The 22,777-nt window shown below is 55.5% G+C and overlaps 1 protein-coding gene across 1 annotated transcript in view; it reads left to right on the top strand.

Moving 5' to 3' along the window:
• Positions 1-12,347: 12,347 nt before the first annotated feature.
• Positions 12,348-22,777, top strand: part of RIN3 (Ras and Rab interactor 3) — a 116,854-nt gene continuing 106,424 nt past the window's right edge. The window contains exon 1 of the mRNA XM_054692877.1: positions 12,348-12,391. Coding sequence (XP_054548852.1) covers positions 12,348-12,391 — 44 coding nt within the window. The remainder of the gene's footprint in view (positions 12,392-22,777) is intronic.

The raw sequence follows: 22,777 nt of genomic DNA, 5'->3' as shown, positions 1-22,777 counted from the left end.
TGCATCACCTGGCTATCTTGCTAAAAACAGTCTGGGTCAGCAGGACTAGGATGGGTCAAAGATGCTACTTTCTAGCAAGTTCCCAGGTGAGGCTGGTGCTCCTGGTTCCCTTTGAGTAGTGAGGAAACAGGTTAGTCCTACCCAGCAGGTGGAGTGGGTACCTGAGCAGGCTCACCACCTGTTACCAGCCTGCAGCAAGATGAGTAGAGAAACAATATTAACACTGGCAACGTGATGAGTCATTTTATATCTGAAACTCATTGCGTTTTTCTAGTAACATTTACCTGCAATGAATTAAAAATTTTTAAACACCTTTAAAAAAACTTTGACTTGAGATGGAAGCTGGTCAGAAGCCCCTTTTGTTTTCACTCTTTCCTAGTGAAAATCAATCTGCACTATAAGAAGGACATTGTCTTGGTCATTCCAGGCTAATGACCTTTGCCGGTCACAGGTTCTAGGTCCTGGGGATCCCGGCATCCCCCTATCCAATGGGGAGCCCAAGAGTGAAACACGGTGGGTAGTGTCCCTACTTCTCAGATGAGGAAATGAGGAACACGGAATAACACGCGTGTGCAGGGCCTCCCAGCCTCTCCCTGTGAGAGCCGCCTTAGAAGCCAGCTCTCGTTCCGTCACCCGGGGCTGCCCGGACCAGACAAGGGGGCAGGTGTTCAGCTGCATCTGTCCCCACTCGGAGCGCACCTGCACTCGGCTTCACTATTCAGGCTCTCGCAGCTGCCCCAGGCAAATCCACGTTCACCGTGGTCGAGGTGCGAGCTGTCCGTGGTCCACTGGTGCGTGCCACAGGCCCCTAGCTAGCCTCCTGCCTCCAGTCGCCCTCTTCGAAGTCCAGCCTCTGTTCAGCAGCCAGAGGGGTCTTCTGAGGCAGCATTCTGATGTCGCCTCCCCAGCTCAGAAAAGCGCAACGCTTCCCCATTGCCTCAAAGGGTGTTTCAGGCCTCCTACAGCGTGTCTCGCATTCCCCAAGTGGTCTCCCCTGCAGCTTCCGAGACTCTGCCTGTCCTCAGACAATTTCCCTGCTCAAAAATTTCCCCACCCTTGTCTTACAGGGGAGGACCCACTCTTCTTGCTTCAAGGTCTTTCTAGGTCCCCAGGCTAGAATGAGTCACCTGTCTCGAGTTTTTTTGTTATCTTTTATAGGGTTGTTTTTTATTATTACCATTTGATAATTCTGCATTTGGAATTTTCTAGAACAGTCTCAATTTGAAATATATTCACCCATGCCCCAACCATAGACAGGGTGTCTAAATGACATCCCTCATATGACCCTTGAAGTTAGAAAGAGCACAAAGCTTTTGCCACTCAGATTCATTCAACAAACATTTATTGAAGATCCACTCTGTACCATGCATCAAGACAAGTGCTGGTTGCAGAGCTGGAAAACCTACCTCTGACCACTTCAAGTTCTGGGAGGGAGTGAGTTCAGGAGGCGGGAGCTCAGGGAAGGGACACCCCATCATCCTGACAGTCGGGGAATACTGACTCATGCTGAGATTTAATCAGTGAGGGGACCTGGGAATAGTGATGGAAGGCAGCACAACACGTTCAAATCACATGAGTATCTCACAATTCACAGAAAGGCAAAGAATAACCCAGAAGAAAATATGATCCCGGGATTCCCAGGACCTAGAACATGTGGCCGGCAAAGCTCATTAGCCTGGAATGACCAAGATGATGTCCTTCTGACATTGCAGATTGATTTTCACCAGGAAAGAGTGAAATGTTGAAGGAAACTGGTCAGCAGGACGACAGCCCCTAAAGATCCTGGGCTCCTGACCCCCGGAACCTGTGAACAGGGTACCTCATGCGACAAAGGAGAATCTTCGTGTGATTAAGTAGAGGATGTTGAGACGGAACATTATTCTAGATTCTTTCGATGAGCTCAATGTGTTCACAAGAGTCCTCATGAGAGGAGGCAGGAGTGTGTGAGGACGTGGGAGGCAGAGGGCTGAGTGATGCACGGCCACCAGCCAAGGAGCCCAGGCAGCCTCTCGATGCAGGGAAGGGTGGGAGAAATTTCCCTACAGCCTCCAGAAGGAGCACAATCCTGCCGACACCCATTCGGGCCATTTTGGGCTTGTGACCTCCAGGACTGCAGGATAAGAAATTCGTGGTATTTTATTATTATTTTTTTAAGTTTATTTACGCATAGAAGAACTGAGGTGCGGGGGGGTGAGAGGACTCACCAGAGACAGAGCGGGGAGCAGAACAGGCAGACTGACTGAAATACGCTGCTGAGGGGAGCAGCGGGCAAGACAGGAGAGGTCTGCTGTGCCATGTGGGTCACCTCTCTGGCCATCAAACTCACTCGTGCTGCAGAGACTGCAGAGAGCCTCACAGTGCTTTGCTTAACCCCTTGTGCCACCAGGAAGTCCCCAGTTTGTGGTATTTTAAGTCATTGCATTGTGGTCATTTCTTATAGCAGCCCAAGAAACTGCTCAAAGCCTGAGAGTCGGAGCGGGACGAGACAGGCGAACCTCCAGGATCCATGGGGCAGGCGGTAGAGCCACTGAAGGCTGCTTTGCGTTTCAAGAGCTAAACCATCACGCCGACTGAAGTGGGGAGAACAGCTGGACCAGGATCAGGGTGTGTGTGGCAAGACCGGAACCAGAGTCCCAGACCCAGCCAAGAAGAGAGAACCCTTGCTAAGAGTAGAGGTCGGCTAAGCGCAAGTGCTTGTGCTTGCTGGGTGACCTGTTGACTCAGTTTAGCTGCTGTCACCCTGAGGACCCAGGAACCAACTGTTGGCATCAGGGAGAACGTGGGGGAGAGGAAGGCCCCAGCTTTCCAACAGGGAAGCCTGGGGGAGAGCAGATAGGGGTGTCTGGGGAGCCTGTGGGCTGTGGGAGGTGGGACAGCCTCTCAGAGACCTGCCTCCTCCTCTGCAAAGCCAAGAGCACGCCCCTGCTGTGCACACCCCTCCGGCTCCCCAAGATGACGGGTCCACTGCCCAGTGCCCAGGCAGATGGCGTCCCTGCAGGTGAGACATGCCAGCCGCGCAGGGACCCAGGAAGAGGCTCCTTTTGGAGGTGTGACTGGTGCTCCCTCTTCCCTCGCTGCTTTCTCTCTGGGAGGCTTATCTCCCCAGCGTGAGGGAGGGCAAACACTTGATCTCCTGGACTGAACACAGGCCTGGGAGTGGAAAGGATTTTCGGATTCCCCTAGGACACCAGGAGCCAGCCTGTGGGCTTGGAGGAAGTGTCCTCCCAGGTGGGGAGAGAGGACCTGCTTGTTCGATGGGCCAGCCCTCGGCCTGAGAGCGGAAGAGAGTGTGGCGAGGGAGGTGGGTGACAGGACTGACTCTCTTCCTGGGAGCAGAAGCACGTGAGATAAAAGCCCTGAGGAGGCAGGCGGGCCGGGGCTCTGGGGCCCTGACTAAATTCTATTTAGTTATTTCTTTTTTCTTTTTTAGAGGCCAGAGGTGCAGGAGGGTGAGAGGATTCACCAGAGACAGAGCGGGGAGCAGAGCAGGCAGACTGACGAAATACACTGCTGAGGGGAGCAGCGGGTGTGACAGGAGAGGTCTGCGCGCCATGTGAGTTGCTCCGAGGCCGGGCGGGGATCGAACCGGCGCTGCAGAGGCTGCGGACAGCTTCACAGCGCTGCGCTCAACCCGCTGTGCCACCAGGGAGGCTCTAGTTATTTATTTTTTCTTACAGTGTTTGCTTTCTTTTCTCAAGTGTAGTCCCCAGAGAGTTTCCACCACCAGGTCACCAGCGCACCATCACCACAGTCCCCTGTGCTCTTCTCACCCACCTTTTGATCCCTCTCCCTCCCCCTGGCCCTACAGAACTCTCTGATCTAGAGTTCGCTGTTGATTTTTGTTTTACATAATTTTAAATGAACAGCTCTGGGTTTCCTCACGCAGGCGAAGGCTTGAGGACACCACGTTTGATTTCCAGAGGAAGTAAATCTCCTCCAAAGGGAGAAGTAAGATAGAAATAAATCTGGGCCACGCACGCTCTACAAGGAAGGGTAAGCTGCCTTCCTCGCCCTCAGGGCAGAAAACAAATAGGGAAGATGAACGAGTATTAGCAATGACTGCGTCTCTCAATGGGGGGCCTTCTTAGGCAGCGAGTCTTTTCTTTCCACACCATCTTGAGAGGTAGGGTCCTACCTCCAGACCTTGGCTCACAGTCACTAGGATATAAGCCTCCTGAGGACGCCCTTCCTGTTTCTCTCCCTGTTGAAATCCTATTCCAGAAAGAGGCCAAAGAACAGTGACTTAAACAGGACAGGATTTTATTTCTCCTTCCCACAGAAGATCAGAGGCTGGCGAGTCCAGCCCGGGGTGGCGCTCCATGGTGCCGTGACCCAGCATCCTTTGCAACTGCTGTTCTGCCTTCTTCAGCATATAGCTCTGCTGCCTCATAGCCCAAAATGGCTGCCTATCTTCAATTTGACTGCAACCTCATGAGACTTCCTTAGCCAAACCCAAGCAGTTGAGCTGTGCCCAAATTCCTGACCCATGGAAACTATGAGGTTTTTTTTTTTAAATCATTTTGTTATTTAAAACTATTAAATTTGGGGGTAGCTTGTTAAGTATCAATGGATAATGAAAACACACTATATACACCTATTCATTCAGCTGTCCTGAGCCCCCAACCTGGGCACACACAGGTGAGTCAGTCATGATTAAAGATGGCCGATCAGAACACCAGTGCCCGAGAGAGGACGAGAGCCATATCACGTGGCCTTTCCCTTGGGAGACCATTCCCCACCTTGTTGCACAGTAGGGTCACAGTTTCTGGCACATAGTAGGGGCTCTACTTCGCAAAGAACAGCTTCATCCTCCTGGCTTGCCTTCTAGGAGATGAGCCAACTTAGAGATGATGAGCTACTAATGCTCAATCATCTGGCTGCTTGTCAAAAATGCGGATTTGTTTCTCAGAGATCTTTGTTTCAAAGTGTCTTTCCATTCCCTCACTCCAAGCGCTACCAAGGGGAGGGACATGACAATCAGGCAAGTGCAAGTGTCTCCTGAGCCAGCTGCTTCCCCTGCCTGCAGCCAGCTGGGGCTGAGTTGTTCAAGGCCACTTCTTTCTTTAGGCCTCTCTGACCATCAGTCCTTGGGGGGAGGGTACAAAGCAAAGGATTTTGAGAAATGACTCCCTGTGTCAACTCTTTATGGACCATATTGTCAGAGCAAAATGATCTATCCCTGTAACAACACATGGCCTTATTTTCTTAAACAATAAAATAGACAAGGGCCTCCCTGGTGGTGCAGGGGTTAAGTCACAGCACTATCAGACTATCACCAGCCACTGTGGCATGAGTTCAATCCCTGGCCAGGGAGCTACCCACATGGCGCAGCAGACCTCTCCTGTCTCCCCGCTGCTCCCCTCAGCAGTGTATTTCAGTAGATCTGCCTGTTTTGCTCCCTATTCTGTCTCTGGTGAATCCTCTCATCCCCCAGCACCTCTGACCTCTTATATGCATAAATAAAAATAAATCTTAAAAAAAAATAGGGGGCTCCCTGGTGGTGCAAGGGGTTAAGATGCAGCACTATGAAGCTATCCTCAGCCACTGCAGCATGAGTTCGATCCCTGGCCAGGGAGCTGACCCCATGGTACAGCGGACCTCTCATGACTCACCTGCTGCTCCCCTCAGTAGGGTATTTCAGTGGATCTGCCAGTTCTGCTCCCCTCTCTGTCTCTGGTGAATCCTCTCACCCCCCACACCTCTGGCCTGTTCCCCAATTCTTATATGCATAAATAAATTAATTTTGAAATAAAATAAGTTAAAAAAATAGAGCATAGTTTTCTGTAAATTCCACAGAAAATTGATTCTCACAGAAGACTTCTACTGACGTTTGCCATACATTTGTATCCGTAACCAAACTTATTGTTGCAACTGATGAGTGATGGGCATGGAAATGCTAATTTACAGAGGTGTAAATTAACATATTTCTGTTTACATGAATGGGAATGACCAAGTAAAACAGAACCTGAGTGCTGTGTGGCAGCTGTTAAGTCCCAGCTGTCTTGCCCTGGGGCTGCCTGGAGGAGGAAGCGTCTAAGAGGGCCCCATGACCCCTGCCTCCAGGTCATCATGCCTTTGTTTAGTCCTGCCCCTCTCAAGCGGCAGAGATGACGACTTGCTTCTAACCATGAAACGGCCAGGAGGATGGACGGTTACTTCCTTGGTTGGATTATACAAGGCGATGACATCTGTCTTAGTCTCTCTAGTATCTTCCTGGCTTGCACACTGTGATGAAGCAAGCGGCTGTGTGGGAGACTGCCATGTGGCGGCGTGGAAGAGAGCCGCCAGCCAGCCTCCAAGGCCCCTCGAGGCACTGATCCTAACAACAACCATTTGGGTTTGGAAGCTGGTCCTTCCCTAGCTGAGCCTTCACGGAGATCCCAGCCCTGCTCGCCAACTTGACTGCCACCTTACGGGAGACCCTGGAGTGGGGGCAAGGATTCCATGCATGCCAGGATTCCAGTCACAGAGATTGTGAGATAATAAACACGTGTTGTTTCAACCCACTAAATTTGGGGGTTATACAGCATAGACAGCTGACATACTACCCTGTCCTAGCCTGCACTATCCTTAGCGTGATTGTCTCTTTCATACTCAGTCACCTGGAGTCCGTTCCGTGTGTCCTATGGCACATCTTGTGTTGTGACAGTTCCTGGGGAACCCCAGTACCTGCCGTGACCTTCTAGTACCTCGCTGGTGTCAACCGCTTCACAGACTCCGAATCAAGGACATGCGTGACCCTAAGTTTAGCTCATTTTGGATGGTACATGCTGGGGCCGCCCTCACAATGGCCCCAAACTCAGAAATGGGGAAGCCTTTCTTCTTGGTGCTAAGTCATTTTTATTTAGCCAACAAGAGCTTATTAACCATCTTCAGTTTGCAGAGCCCTCCACGGGATCTTGGACAGGGGGGCGGGGTGCAGGGGGCGCATAGACACAATTAAAATGGAAGGTTTCTCCCTGGCTCTGGAGAAGCCTGGCCCCTTACTAAGAACAATTGAAGCCAGAGGACCTCGTGGTGTCTGGAAAGATATTACAAGTTCGGGTTAAGAGGGCACTTCAGTGGGGAGCACACAGACTGCAGGGGTGCATCTTGGAGTCAGAGGAACCCATGCAGCCCATTGTCTGGACAGGAGAGGGGTTTCCTGAGAAAGATCTTTGCAGCATCCGGTTGCTGCCAGTGATGGGTGGGGCTGGCCAAGGAAACAGAGGCAGTGGACGAGAAGCTGGCCACCCCAATAACACAAGTTTGGGGCTGCTTCAAAAGAGCTTTCCAGGGTGTCTCCCTGACTGGGGAGCACCCACTCTCTCTGAGATTGCCTGCCCCTCAAAGTCAAGAGGGGTCCATCTGATTATCACTCTAGAGAATTAGGAATGGGGACTACGGGACCCTCACTGGTCTCTACACAGCTGTGACACAGACTTACAGATTTGGGGCTTGTGGGGTGATCTGTCTTCAGAGAGGAGGGAAGAAAGATGGGACTTGCAGAGAAGACAATGAGGCAGAGAGCAGTGCCATGGGACCCGCCCCACCCCAGGGGAGAGACCCAGTGCGTGTCTGTCGGGGCCCGACCCCTCCAAACCTGGGGGATCTCTGAACACCCCAGTTCCACAAGACACATCCATGCCTGTGCCAGCCACACTCCCTGAGACAAGCAATCTCAGCACAAGGAGGGCCCGTCACACCCCAAACCAGGCCCTCGGAAGTACATGCTCAGTGAATACAATGATTTAGAACTCGGAAACTGTGCTGTGAAATCCAGACTTCCTGCGTTTCCTAAAAACAAAGGTGTGGGGGTTGGGGGGTGTCTTGTAGGCCCAGGCCCTCATTCCTGCTGGGCAGCAGAGAAGGGGTTGCCCTGGCCCCAGACCTGGTTCGTGGACGCCTTACTGCTTCCCCCAACAGCGCAGGCATTCGGTTCCCATCCCACACCTGAGGACACGGATCTCGCCATCATAATACCCCCGTAAGATTTCTCAAAAGTAACAGGAAATGGAGATGTCAGGGCCTGTTGGAGGTCAGAAGATAGAAAAAAAGTCACAGAAGAGCTGCTTTCTGTGTCTACTTTTGCAAAACCCAATATCCTGAACAGCAACCACCGTATCACAGGTGCAGCTTTACCCGTCAGCGCCGGCTCAGCCGTTCTCCTGCGTTTGTGACGTGGCAGAGGTCACGGCCTGGCATTCAGCGAGCAGATGGGCTGGGCTGAGGATCCCGAAGGCTTCTGCCACAAGCCCAGGCCCTCGCCTGATGTGCCCAAGCTCCCAAGCAGAGGCCTTGTAGGGTTTGAGCCCAGTCGAGCTGACTCCACAGCTTTGCTCTCTTGACCTCCCCCCAACCCTTCTCTACACCCTAAGGGACTGACCTATGAGACGTGCACACCCACAGGGACTGACCAGTGGGTGCCCCAGCCCTCGGGCTAACAGCTGGCTTTGGTGATTGGGGACCACTGCAGGACACTGGCGGGAGGAGGGACAGTCAGAGCCTTTATTTTCCAGCCCCCAGGGTCGCCGTGAGCTGGCTGCGGCCTGCGCTGGGCGGCCCTGCTCCTGTCCTCTGGTGGTCTTTCCACAGGACAGGACGCTGTCCTTTCAGGTCTGGTCATCAGCCCTGCTCCTCACCTGGGTCGGGGAAGCCGACACATCTACTAATGCCCCTCGAGTGACGCTGGTCAGAAGTGTCATGTGTCCTTTGAGGCCTGACTGCTACCGTAAGGCCTTAGTCACAGTGGAAATAAGTGACACTCACTTCAGGCTCTGTTCCAACCCCCTTCCCACATTAGCTGGGGCAACCCTCGCAGCCCTGGAATTATCCCATCTCACAGATGAGGAGACCGAGGCACGGAGGCAAAGTCCCCGGCCAGGGTGACGCAGCCACTAGGGGGCAGAGCTGGGATTCGAATGCTGCCCTGACTCCAGCCCCTGTCCTCATACACTGCTCGGTAGGGCAGGGAAATTTCTATTGACAGAACATACTATGTCTCCAAAGGTTCTTATTCAACTCAGAGCCAAGTTGGAAGGTGTGAGGAGGCCTTTGAAAAACAGTTGTGCTATGAGATTTTTTTTTTTCTTCATAATAATCCCCAGAAACTCCAGTGATGCTTGGAGTTGACTTTCTGAAGGGGAGCTCCCCTAAAAATTCCCGCATTCCTCCTCAGGATTGACTTTCTTGACCTTCACTCATGTGGAGGGAGGAGGTGGAAGAGTATGTGGGGGTGACAGCCACCCCAGGAAGACCCCAGAGATGCAAACCAGTCTCTTATATCATGGGGTGCCTGGAATTCCATGGGGCCAGCCCTTACCCTTTCATGCCCTTAGTACCACCAACTGGACAGTCTCTGGGCCAGGAGGAATGAAATATGGCAGAGGGGCTGCAATCAAAGGCAACCAGGAGTCTTTGGGTGAGTCAGATATGTTTGAGTTTTTTTAAAAAAATAAGGAAAAAATCAAGATCTGTGTTAGTTCTTTAAACTGATGAATGGTGAATGGTGCAGCCAGGGTGTCAGAATTTGGACCTCAGAGGATGTTTCCAGGGCACAGCCTTCATTGCTTTCCTCCATTTTGGTTTTCTTCTTTAATACAATTTTACCACATGGTGCCCATGTGGTTATTGGCTCCCCCAAATTTATACTCCCCCAGTGTATCAGCTTGGGGTGGATATTGGGGGAGAGGTTAATATTCCCTGAAAGAGCCCAACAGAAAGTCCCAGGGAGGGATCTTACTGGCCCAGCTTGTTTCATGTGATCACCCTTGAAACAATGACTGTGCCCAGTAAGTGCAGGGCTCTGACTAGAATCACGTGCTCCCACTAAAAGGAAGGTTGGGGTTGTTGTCTCCACCTGAACAGAACTGGGGAGGCCTGGCTCCTTCAAGGGAAAATGGGTATTGTTACCCAAAAAGGCCAGGGAAGGGAAAGGAGCTTGTAGGCCCCATCAGCAGCAGATATCACTTCCCAGCTGTAGTCCCGAGATCCAGGCGCAGCCAGAAAACTGGGAGACTGAGGACTTGGGCATGCAAAGGGCCCCCAGGAAGGGGGCAGAGGGCAAGCTTGGCATCATGCTGCATGGGGACAGGTCACAAGCTAAAAGGGGTGCTCAGATTTCTGGAATCTTAGCAAAATCCTCTTCCAGCCTCTAGTCACCAGCCTCTAGGGCAGGTCAGGCCTCATCTGGGGTGCCCCTGAGCAATTCTGTCCTCCTGGAGCAGGTGCACATGCGCCTTATGGAGGCCTCACTGGGGACCTGGGGAGAGCCTTGGGGTTGGCCTCATGGAACCCAGGCTTTGAGGGGCTAGTCCTGAGTTTCTTAGCAGTGGTGCAGGGACCCGGAAATTTTGTGGGGGTGGGAGGCATTGAAGAATGGGGTTACTCATAGTCCACACCCGCCTACAAGGACCTGCGTTTTCAAAGAGGGAGCTGCAGTCCTGTCCAGAGGGGTGTGGCAAAGTGACCCCCTTCAGGGAGGTGAAAATTCAGCCTCTGGAGGAGAAGAAAGGTCAGCAGGGCATGATTACCCCCTAAGGAGGGGAGTCTGTAGTGGTATGGTCATTGGGGAGTGGTGTGGAGAACATCAGAGTGGCCTCCTGGGGGCTGTATTTTTAAAATAATATTTTAATTCAGATATAATTCACATACCATACAATCCATCCACTTAAAGTGCACAGTTCAACAGTTTTCAGTACAGTCACAACGTTGTACAACTATCTCCACCATAAATTTGAGAACATCTTCACACCACACCCCAAAACCCTCCATTACCAGTCATTCCTGGGCCCCAGCCTTTAACCAATTTACTTTCTGTTTCTAGACTTGCCTGCTCTGGACACTGTATGACTAGACTCTGACCGCGCGTGCCCCTGAGTCTGGTGTCTCTCATTCAGCATCATGCTTCCTGGGTCCTTCCATGTCGCAGCAGGTGCCAGGGTCCCATGCCTTCTTATGGCCTCAGAGTAGCGCCTTGCACGGACAGGCCACAGCCCGCCTACCTGCTCATTAGCGGTGCATGTTTGGGTTGTCTCCACCTTTGGTTATTACAAATAAAGCTGCCAGGATCCATCGGGTACTAGTTTCTGTGTGGACAGAGATTTTCGTCCCCTTCAGCGGTGTGCCCAGGAGGGGGGTGGCCGGGTCACGTGCTGACTCTGTGTCCCACCCTTTGAGGAACAGCCAGACTGTTTCTAAAGCGGCTTCCCCATTCGACTTTCCCAGGGGGCAGCTGCGCTTGGCTGTGTGTCCAGATGAGGAGCCTTTCCTCACACCTGCCAAGCTGGTTTGGAGGAAACGCCAGGAAGGTTGGGGAGTGGGGGTGGCAGCAGGGCAGAGGCAGGCAGGGCAGAGGCCTGGGGATGCTCTGACCAAAGCCCCGACCTCCAGTCCCGTCGGGCGTCCACCCGCCGTGTGGCCTCTGCCTAGCGACTCCCCTGTCCCCTTATCTGTAAAATTCCAGCAATGGCTGGAGATACTTTTGTTGTTACCCAGAGAGGGCGCGGCCACCTGGATCCAGCGGGCTGAGGCCACGGGTGTGGCTGGACATCCCGCAAGAGAGGGGCGGGCGTGGCTCCAACCACAGGGAATCCTCTGGCCTCCAAGGTCAAGAGTACCAAGGTTGGGAAACATGTTGGACTGAGGTGGCCCCTTGGCGTCCAGTCCTGCGCAGTCATCCTGCAATGCCCAGGGGCAGCCCCGGCTCAGGAAGCATTTGGGGTCCCAGGCCCTGGGAAGAGCGGCCTCGGGGGGGGGGGCCCCGGGGGGCTGGGGCGCTGTGAGCCTCCCGCTGCTCACAGGTGAGTGTCACAGCCGCGCCAGGTGCCGGGCTTCGTGGGTTTCCCTCAAGGCAGCGCGCCGGCCGCCCTGGAGGCCGTCAAGGGACGGCAGAGCCTCCGCTGGCCGGGACGAGGAGGAGGCGCCCTGCCCGGGCTGAGGCCGCTCTGGGGCAATTTCGAGGTTCCCCGGGCGGGAGGCGCGCGGGCCTCCCCACCTGCCGCCCTCCGCCCGGGGGCCCTGGCCGGCCCGCGCCTTCCCCCGAGTGTCCCTTCGGGGCGCCCCGAGCCGCGGGGTCGCCCCCGCGCCGCGCCCCGCCGGCACCGCCCGCCCCAGGCCCGGCCCCGGGGGCGCGGCCGCCCGGCTTCCGCGTGCCCCGGGCCCGGCCGCCGCCGAGACGCTCGACACCCCCTGACCACCAGGGCCAGCCTCTTCCTGAGCGCCCCGCTCCGGCGCCACAGGAAGTGGACGCGCGCCGGCCCGCCCGGGCTTCCCTCGCCGGCAGCGCCCCGACCGGGATGCGGGCGCCCGGGGCGCCGCGGGCCCCGCCGCCCCGAGCCTGAGCGCAGCGCGTCCGAGCCGCCGGCGGCATGATCCGGCCGGCGGGGGAGCCCGCGCGCGGGGACCCCGCCAGGTAAGTCCGGGGCGGGCGCCCGCCGCCCGCGCCGCGCCCCCGGGGCGCCCCGGCTCAGTCCCGGGGGAGCCGCGGCCGGGGCCGGACCCAGCTCTGCGCGGAGCCCCGCGGGGCCGCCGCCCGGCTGAGCCCAGGCTCGCCCGCCGGGAAGCCAGCCCGGGCGGCGCGGGGAGCTCGGCCCCCCGTCCGGGCTCGGCCGACGGCGCTGCGGACGGGGCCCCCGCCCGCGGCCCCTGCAGTCTGCACGCCGGCGCGTGTGCCCGCCGCCCCCGCCAGCCCGCAGCTCCGCCGGCGCCCCTCGCGCCCTCCCCGCGCCCCGCCGCGTCTGCTCCGCGCCCTGACCCCGCCGTGCGCCCTACCCTGGCCCCGAGGCGCCCTGCGGCGCGCTCCGCCGAGCCCGCCCTGCGCCCCGCTGCGCCCCGCTGCGCGCCCTGCCCCGCGCCCTGCCCTGCGCCCCGCTGCGCCCTCCCCCGCGCCCCGCCGCGCCCCGAGGGGCCCTGAGGGCTGGGGTGCACAGGCCACCCGCGCGCCCGCCGCCGCCTGACAGCTGATCGTCCGCCTAGACTGGGGATGCGCGGGATCCCCTCCCCCGCCCCCCTGGCAGGTCCAGGGACAGCGACCTTTGGGCCAGCTCTTGCCTGGCCTGGTGCTGGGGTGCACATGGCCTGCGGGATATGGGGAGGGTGGTGGCGCGGGGCAGGCACCCCTGAGAGTAACTAAAAGGAACCGGCGTCGGAACCAGCTTTCGAGAGCTCCTCGTGTCGCTTTGTGCCGGCCACCCCGTCCTGGCCACCCCACACTCAGACGCTGCTCTGGGCTGAGGTTTGCGCCCCCGCCCGGCCCCCAGGGAGTCCTGGGAAGCTTGGGGGATCGAGGAGACTCCGCATGGGAGCTGGGCCCCGGGGAATGCTGCTAAGAACTTCGCCGGGTGCTAAGGTTGACGGTGGCACCTCCGGTGGGGCCATGGGCACCTTTTGGCTTAAAGGTCGGGGCTACTTCTGTGGTGGACACTCAGCCACTGCCTGGCTTAGCTCATGACCCCAGGTCCCAGGGCCTCAGTCCTCGCCTCTGTAAAGCAGGTGAATTAGGCCCATCTGTGCAGCCCGGGACTGGGGGCAGCTGGACATGACCGCTCCTCTGCGAGAAGTCATAGCTGGGCCCTTCAGCTCACCTGGATCTGAAGGCCTCGGCCCTCCCCCCTTCGCCCAGCGCCCCAGCCTGGGCGCTCTCCCTTGAAAGACAAAGGCCACCCTGGGGAGGAACTGAGAATTCCATTGCAGATAGGGTCTCCCAAGGGGCTCGTATCTGCCACACCCAATTTTGCTGGGTGGAGCTAGGAGGAGCTTCCCGGAGCAGGGAGGGGGGTGGAGGTGTCCTGACCTCTCCAACTTCCTATTTCCCCTCCAGGGATGACCTAACCTGACCCACTTCCTCTTCTTGCTTTTCTTTTGTTTATTACTGGGTCAGTTTTTTAACCTCTCTGTGCCTCAGTTTACTTAGCTATAAAATTAGGATAAATAATAGTAACTACACTTTGAAGTTATTTGAGGATTAAATGAGATACTGCATAGAAAGAGTTTAGCACATTGACTTACAGGGTAAACTCTTTTTTTTAGATGTATTTATTTATGCATGGAAGAACTGGGGTACAGGACAAAGGTGCAGGGGGTGAGAGCATTCGCCAGAGACAGAGCGGGGAACAGAAAAAGAGGACTGACTGACATGCTGAGGGGAGCAGCAGGGCTGACCGGAGAGGTCTGCTGCACCATGTCGGTTAGCTCCCTGGCTGGGGATGGAACTCAGGCTGCAGTGGCTGGCGACAGTTTGATAGGGCTGGCTTATTAACCCCTGCGCCACCAGGGAGGACCCTATAGACTAAACTCTTAATGGTTTTTTGTGTCATTTGTTGGGGGCAGACCCTCTATGTGCCAGCTATTTAACCTTGGACAAGAGGCCTGGCCTTGGGCGCGTCTGTAAATTAGAGGTAATAGTAACACCTACTTCACAGGCTTCTTAAGGGAATTAGGTGAGTTAATATTTAAGTAGATGATCTCAAACAGCCAAGGGTTAATGCGCCAACTTAGGCCTGCTCAGTGCCTGGTGTGTGCAGTGCCGAATGTGTCAACGTGGCTTATTTGAGAGGCTCCCTTGGGTTGGGAGGGTGCCTATATAGTATCTCTGTTTAACCCCACAGGAATCCTTCCACCACATTCCAGCGCTACTGAGAGGTGCACACCCCCCCCCCCCACACACACACACACACCCCTGTGACTGCGGAGGTGGCCCGTCCCATAGGCACATAGACCTGAGCTTCAGGGGCAGCGACCTCCCTCCACTTTCTCCCTGTTCTCCCTCTGGAGCCCCATCTTCTTACTCTCAAGTTTTCAAAAGCACTTCTCAGTGTACCCCACTCCAGCCTGTTCCCTGGGCTGTACCCCCCTCCTGTGTCATGGAGCCCAGAGATGACAGGGAGCGCGACCCCACCCCAACCCCAGGCCGCCTCGGGACCCTGCAGATGAGCTGAGCTCGTCTTTCTCGCCCGCTCCCACCGCCCCTCCTCGATGGTGGAGGGATGGATGTTCGGGGGGTGGGGGAGGGCGCCCTCGGCCCCTTGGGTGGTTGAGCAGCCAGTTCAGAGATGGATTCCTGGGAAAGCTTCCTAGAACTTCCTGGGTACCCAGGGTGATGGCACCCAGGGGCCAGAATGATGTCACTTGGGTGTTGGCCCCCGAAATAGGAATCAGAGGCTCTTGGCGAGCTAGCGCTGTCTACCTGTTATTGAAAACACTGGCCTCAGAGAAGGAAATGCAGAGGCTGCCTGCACCCTCTCTTCCAGGCTCTGCCTTCCTTCAACAAATAGTGTCTGCATGAGGGGGGCCAGCGTGAACCCACGCTCCCGCACGCTTGCACTTTGTTCTCAAGCGGAGACAGACAGTCGGGGTAAGGGTGTGGGGACCCAGAGGGACGCCTGGAGCCGGTGGTCAGGGAAAGCTACCCCAGGGAAGTGGCGTTTAGCCGAGGCTGGCAGGAAGTGGGAGGCAAATCCCTGGAGGGATGGAAGTTGGTGTGTTGGGAACCCTGAGGCCAGGAGACCCGAGTGGCTGTAGGAGATAGGACAGCAGGCCAAGTGGGTGGCGAGGAGGCGTTGGGGAGTATTCTGAGTGACCAGGGGGCCACAGGTGGGGGTTGTACAGAGTGGTGGCTGATGCGGATTTGGGGCATGTGGGTGACAAACTGTAGGGGGGACAGAAGCAGAAGCAAGAGGCCACAGTGGTGGCCGGGAGACAGGGCTGGTGGCCGGGATGGAGTGGGCAGTGGAGGACTGAGATGGGAGAGGTGCAGGCTTGCTGATTGCTGGAGGACAGGGGGCACTGAGAGATCAGGGTGATGGGAGAAGCTGCCTCCCAGGCCCTCCTCGGACCTACAAGCCGTCTGTTCCCACCTCTGCAGAGGGTTCACGAGGATCTGTGCCCTCAGCTCACACTTTCATAGTTTGATCAATTCAAGATCTGCTTAAGCATTTATTTCAAAGATATTTACTCTTAGAAAAACTGTGGCCTTGCAGACCTAATCCAATTCCCTAACTTAGTGACAAGGAATTGGAGACGCAGTTAAAGGAAGTGCCTTCCCCAGGTCGAGGAGGAGCTGGGCCTAGAAGTTGAGTCTCCTAAGCCTTGGGCCTGCAGGGAGGCCTGGTCTGGGTGAGGTTCCAGGGCTTGGGAGAGCCCTGGGATGTTGTCTCTTGCCTGATAGCATGCAGGGGCCTGGCTGAGGCCCCTGAGAGGAGCCCCTCAACCATTCTGGCTCTAAAATAGGGCTCTTCCACGGTGGGGCCCACCAGAGCAGGGGCCGGTGATGAATCCAGCATCCCGGCTCCCAGCTCAGATTCTGCCCACCGGCCTGGGCCTCCCTCCGGGGATGGTTTTCTCAGGTGGTCCTGGCTGGCACTCAGCTGGGAGACCCATCCTCTTGCAGGCCCTGAAAGACTGCCCACAGGTGGTAGCGGGCTGCCCACCGCTACTTCCGGGCCCTGAGAAGCCCCAGTGCACCCCTGGGCAGCTCCTGGGGGAGCAGGGGGTGGGGGCATGGGTCTGCTTGGGATGGGGGAGTCTCAGCACATTTGTCCCAAGGCCCCTCTTTCTGTCTCCCCTACCACTGGCCGGCCCAGTCCTGGGCCTAGGCGCCTATCCAGTCATCTTTACTGAAGCAGCAAGTGTTAAAAGCTTAAAATGGCACCTGCATTTTAACCCAGGAGACCCAGAAATCAAAAACAGAAACTGACTGGAAATGGGGGTGAAATTTGAGAGGGGCCTATGCCAGGCCCCTCATTGCCCTCTCAGGCCTCCGTGGAGCTCCATTATAGAGTCTCAAGTGGCCTGTGGCACCTCCTGCCACAGAAGTAGAGCAGAGGGAAGGAGCGACAGCCCCACTCGGTCCTTCCCACCCTAGCAGTTCAGTCTGTAACCAAGGATTCTCCTTGACCGAGTTGGCCCCTGGGCAGGGGTGATGAGGCCAACTGGGTCTGCAGCAGTGAAGAGGGAAGGGCAGGTTGGAGGAGACAAGGGCCTGAGCAAGGCTCTGAGGCGGGACCCCGCAGGGCTGGGGAGGGAGGGGCCTCCCCCTGGGTCATCAGATAAAGGGTTTGAGGGGAAGGTTTGTTTCTTGGCTGCGAGTAGTTAAGGGCCTGCTCAAGGACCCCATGCTCAGGACCCTGGTTCCTCTAGGAGGGTTAGGGTTAGGAGGTGCCCAGGAAGAGCCCCAGCATGGGGAACCAGAAGAGGCCCCAACTTCTGTTTTCTCCGCTCACTCCTCCTCACTTTCTACATCTCCCTCCCCCCCGCCCCCCCTTTTAGCAAGTCACCTTTGTAAGGGAACAGGACCCAGAAGTCATCTGTCCTTGGGAAGTCTGCTAGAGATGCTTAGTGCTGCCCTGATGGCCAATTCTAGAACTCTCAGGTTGGTGTCACTAGTACCCTGAACCTGCTGTCTATCCCGTGCCCCAGAGGCGTCTGAAACATGGGAATCTCTTTAGATTGGAGCTGAAGATGGAAGTCACGGCTTGCATGACGGTTCTGAGCTGTTTGAGCTCTCCTGCCCTCCCCACCCCCCAAATGAGCCCTTTGGGTGTTGTGGCTCTTGCTAATCGAGAAGGAAGACAGCTGCTCCAGCCACGAGGGCTCGGTCAGGCTCCGGGGGACAGCGGCTCCGCCCCTCCATGCCTCCTAACACCCTCAGGCGCCACGCTCCCATAGTTAAAAGGCCCCTCGAGAGCCCTGTGTACCCCATTGCAGTCCTGCATGAAACCAATGCACAGCTTCACTTCTTCAGTCCTCCCGGACATGAAGGACCGCCATAGCCTCCCCCCTTGGCCCACAAAGTTCCTTCTGGTGGGGATGCCGCCACCTCCTCCATGAAGCCTCCCATCCATGCCTCCTTCCAGGGATCTCTCCTATTGGGCTTCTCAGAAAACTTTTTGCATGGGGCATTTGTTTACTCTCACTTTTAGAGAAGCTTTTAATACCATGTCTGCCTGCGTAGATTACAAACTTGCAAAGAAAGGACACTTTTAGTTCCATATCACTCTGTCCTGGACACAGCTGCACTCCCTCAGGCCCGCTGGGGGAGGACATACACTGATTGGGATTCTGCAAACCACTTGCAGCCAAAGCACCTGGAATTCTGAATTTGTAAGCCAGAGCAAAGTGGGGGCAGGGAGCCCAAGAGGGGGAGCCCAGGACTGGGAGGAAGGGGCCCACCTCTCCTTCTGCAGCAGGTGGTTACCCCGGAGGCCATTACGCCTTCTCCCCAGTCTGGAAGGAGGAGGGGAGCTGGCACCTAGGAAATGGAGTAGGGATGCTTTGTAACCCCCAGTTCCCAGCTGTGTACCCCAAGTTCTCTGAGATAGGGGAGAAGATGAAGCCAGCTCAGGGCATGGAGTAATGCTGCCTCCTCAGTCACAAGATTAGAGGTTAGTCTGGGTGTGCAGGTTCTGGGGGTACCCTGGCTGGGCTGGGGGCCCCAAATGTGGTAAACTGAGAAGCCAGGGCAGCAGTGGTGGTGGTGGTGGTGGTGGTAGTGGGGTGCGCGCGCGCATGTGTGTGTGTGTTTTGCACATATCAGTCAAGGTTGCCAACCTCTGTTGGTGGTACAACTGTACTTCACCCTGAGATTACATCTTTTTCCTCTGTCCGCCTCCTTTCTTTGATGAAATGACTCAGTGACTTGATGGTGGTTGTTTGTTTTTAATGTCTTGCTGGCAAAATAAAAAGTTGTTGGACAGAAGTCTGAGAACTCTGCTCTAGTTGCTCCATTTTGTGACCCCTCCCCCAGCGCTCCCCCATTTCCATCCCGGCCACGTGCCTGGCCATCAGCGAGTGGCCCCAACTGTGTGGTCCTTTGCTGACTTGGAAGATGCTTGGGGACTTGCTTGCTTCAGTAAGCCTGGAGACGATCTCTGGGGTCTGGTGCTCTCTGGTGACTGGAGACTGTACCCTAGGAAGCAAGCTCTCTCTTCTTCCCCGGCCTGCTTCCCCTCCTGAGGAATGAGATCGCTAAGATCCCTGCCCGGCCTGACAGTCACTGATCCCCCAAATGATTTCCTAGTGGGCAGGAGAAGCCAGTATCCTAGAGCCTTTTGCAGCTCAGGGGTTGACATGACAGTCAGAGATGAGGCAGCCCTATGGAACAGCCTAGAACATGCATTAGAAAGAGACCCAGAAAGGAGACATCTGGGTCATCACCCTGACCAAGTGCCTGGAAGGAAATGTTTTTTTCATGACTGTGGCTTTATTTTTGAAAAAGTAGTCTTGAAAAAAAGTGCATCGATTCTGGGGGCCGCTTTACGGAAGGCCCTCGGCTCTCTGGTAGGACTTTCTGACTGGACAGTGAGTTGGGGAGGTTGTGTTGGAGTGGCCTCTAAGGTGGCGCCTTTTCTGCGTGGGAGTTGTGGAGATTTCGAGATCATAGGCAGCCTCCTGCCATGGGGCTCCTGACTGGGAAGGTGCTCCTGTCAGGGTTTGAGAGGGCCAAGGTCTGAGGGAAGGACCAGCAAGGGAGGGGCTGGGTGGGCACCTAACCTAAGGGTGGGGGCTCCATGCAGGCAGCTTGGGCTGGGTTCCTGGGGAGCCATCTGCCACACACAGAGAGTGTCACCAGTGACGCCAGTCCCTCCCTCCTATCAGGTGGCCTTGAAGGACACCTCAGCCTGGAGGTCCACAGGGCAGCAGGGAGGGCCTAACTGAGTCCATATCCTTGTGGTTCTCAGTCACTGGCCTTTGGGAGAAAAATCTGGAAGCTGCCATCATGGCCATCAGCTCCCACATGCCAGTAAGGGCCCAGTGCAGCCTCAGGCACCTCTGCTCTCCACAAGGGTGGGGCTTGGAGGGGCTGCCCCGCCAGCTGAAGCAACTTAATTGGACAGGAGCTTCAGAAGTGGCAGCAGAACCCCACATCCCCATCTTGCTCATACTCCCTGGAGGTGCCCCCACCCCAGCCAGTACGTGTTTATAAGAATGAACCAACCTGCTTTGAAATGGCAGTTCCTTTTAGAAGAAACGGCCCGAGGAGCGGTTGTGGTCAAGGCCTAGCATCTGCGCGGCGGCGACAGCAGCGCACATTCAGGCCACATCCTATGGGGGTAAGGGCGCCAGCCTGCGTCCTCGGCCCTGGGACCAGGCAGAGTGAGACCCTAGAACCTGACTCCATCCACGGGCCTGGAGCCCCGGGAGAGATGGGTTTCTGGAGAGGCCAGAATGGGGACCTCTGAGCTCCTTGCCAAGAGGCTGCCCTGGAGGGCCCTCCTGGGGGACACTTCCTCCCATTTCCTCACTGGCCCTGGGACCTTCATTAAAGCCAAGAACATTTGATTCCCTAATTAAGAGATGAAACTCTAAATGACAACCAGCACCCCAACTCCTTGCGAGACAGTCACTCCCAGGGTCAGGGCCGGTGGAGCCTGCTTCCTGAATAAAACAGAAGAGCGTGGGGGATGGAGTGACAGCCCGGAAGAAAGAAAGGCCACAGCAGACGTTCCTCTCCTCCAGGGCTCCGCTGTTACCTGGGTCAGTGAGGTGCTTCTTCACCCACTTCCAGGGACCAAAGGAATCGAGGGTCTTGCATCTGAAATTTGCTACCTGATGATCTCCGGCTCGGGAGCAAGCCGTCAAGAGGAAATTCACTGGGGACTCGTCCCTCAACCTCCGTGTCCCCAGCCTCCTTAATCTTAATCAGTGTCAGAGATTGGGGATGCAAATTCCTCTGGGGATATTGCAGTTCAGAGCAAGGACTTACTCTCTGCTGATGGCAGCTCTCTGCTGGTGACAGATTTTACTGTCCTTGTTTCTTCTGTTCTTGACATTTTTGACAGAACATCCGTCTAAAATACATTCAGCGATTCTTTTCTCAGCCATCTTTTCTCATCCGGCTTCGCCATTCCATACGTGCATCCGCTATCTAGCCATCCACCCGCCCCCCACCCGCCCCCCACCCACCCACCGAACAACTTGAAGTTCCCAGCGCTTCTACTAGGGAAAATTAGTGGGCCACGGGCATCGTTGAAGTCCAAGGCGCTGTATTTAGAAGGTGATTCACTGGGCTCTGGCACGCTTGCCTGTGGTAAACGAGGATTCCCTGGTACAGGCGGCATCTGGATTGGGTCTGGAAGGATAAGTAAGATTCTAATGGCTGAAATTGGGCATCTGCAGAGATGGAGATCCCAGATAGGAGAAAGCTGAGTGGGAGAGTAGGGAAAGATGGATTGGGGGGTGGGGGGGCCCTGGAGAACCTGGTAGGGGATGGAGAGGGAGGGAGGGTCCTGTGTGGGATGGGTCTGGGGAAGGAGTTGGGACCCACTTGGCTGCGGGTGGAAGCGTCGGATTTCCATGCTGGTGCAGCCCACGGGTCTTCTTCCCCACTCGGCAGCGGGGCAAAGCTCTGCGTAGGACCTGCCAGGACACCTTCTTCTTCCTCCTCTGCCACGTGGAGTGATGAGCCCTACCTTGCAGGGTTGTTGTCAGGGACGCACGAGAGGGTTTTGTTACCTATTTGAACCGTGAGACCCATTGGGGACCTTGCCGTATGCATATGGGGGCGCCGCTGATGCTGATGGTGTGTGAAAAGGTTTATTATAGACCTGAAAAAGTTCACGCAAGCGTAGTGAAATTTAAAGCATCCAACACTTTCATCTCTGTGCGTCCACACCTAGCTGAAGTGCATGTTTACTTAATTTTGGTCTTTGTGTGCAGATTTTTTTTTTAATTTTTACATAGAAGAGCTGGGGTGTCGGCCAGAGGTGCACAGGGTGAGAGCATTCGCCAGAGACAGAGTGGGGAGCAGAACAGGCAGACTGACTGAAACACGCTGCTGAGGGGAGCAGCGGGTGAGACAGGACAGGTCTGCTGCACCATGTGGGTCAGCTGCTGGGGATCGAACTCAAGCCATAGTGGTGACAGCCCTGAAACTTAACCCCTAGGCCACCAGGGAGGCCCCCTTTGTGTGCAGTTTTGATCTGTTGTGGATGTGTTACTTTGTGTCCCTCTTCTGTCCCTGAGTGTTATTTCCTATACACAAGTCACTGCGCGCTGCTGTGTGTATCTTCACGTACCCACCGTCTTTGGCAGCCTCACCGTATTCTGATCATTTTAAAACTTGGCGGTAGTGTGGACATGTGTCAGCTTCTTTCCAAACCCTTTTGATTTAAAGCTCCTGAAAACTTATGGAGGCCTAGGGTTTGGGGACATTTGGGGACATTTCCTTGGGATGTGTCATCGTCCTTGAGCATTTGAGTTCAAGGGTGAGGCTGAGCCTGTGGATTGACTCCTGAATTCTTGTTGGGTATAATTTTGCTGTTCGCTCCCCTATTTCCTTGCAATTAGGTGAGACTGTGTGATTAAGGTCAGGATGGTGAAATACAAATGGGGGAGTACAATTTGCTTGGCGATATTCTTCAAGAGAAGAAAGTCTGCTTTCTCTTCTCTCCTCTTTCTGATGGCTGGGATGCCGGCGTGATGGCTGGAGTCAAAGCAGCCCTCCTGCACTCTGAGGTGACCTTGAACAGTGGGAGCAGGGTGGAGCAACAATATATTCACTGGAGCGTTATCCCAGGACTATTTGCCCAAATTATTTTTTGTGAGTGAGGAAAACATTTCTGTCTCTCTTATGTAAATCACTGTTATTTTCTATTTTGTCGCAAACAAACTTAATCCTAACATAAAAAGTTTTATCTCTTGTCACACAGTGCCAGGTTGTAGGCCCGAACACTAAATCTGCTCTGCAGGACAATCTGCTCTGCAGGACAACCTGCAAGTCTTTGTTACCTAGTGGAGTTGGGAACGAGGAAGAGAAAGTTTTGTACCAACTCAGGCTCTTGTTTCAAGAACTAGACTGCAG

Source organism: Talpa occidentalis, unplaced genomic scaffold (assembly GCF_014898055.3).
Source record: "Talpa occidentalis isolate TD23 unplaced genomic scaffold, MPIMG_talOcc4v2.1 talOcc4.11, whole genome shotgun sequence".
NCBI classification, from domain to species: Eukaryota; Metazoa; Chordata; class Mammalia; order Eulipotyphla; family Talpidae; genus Talpa; species Talpa occidentalis.
Note: the sequence above shows the minus strand (reverse complement) of the source record. Positions and strands in the feature narration are given on the sequence as shown.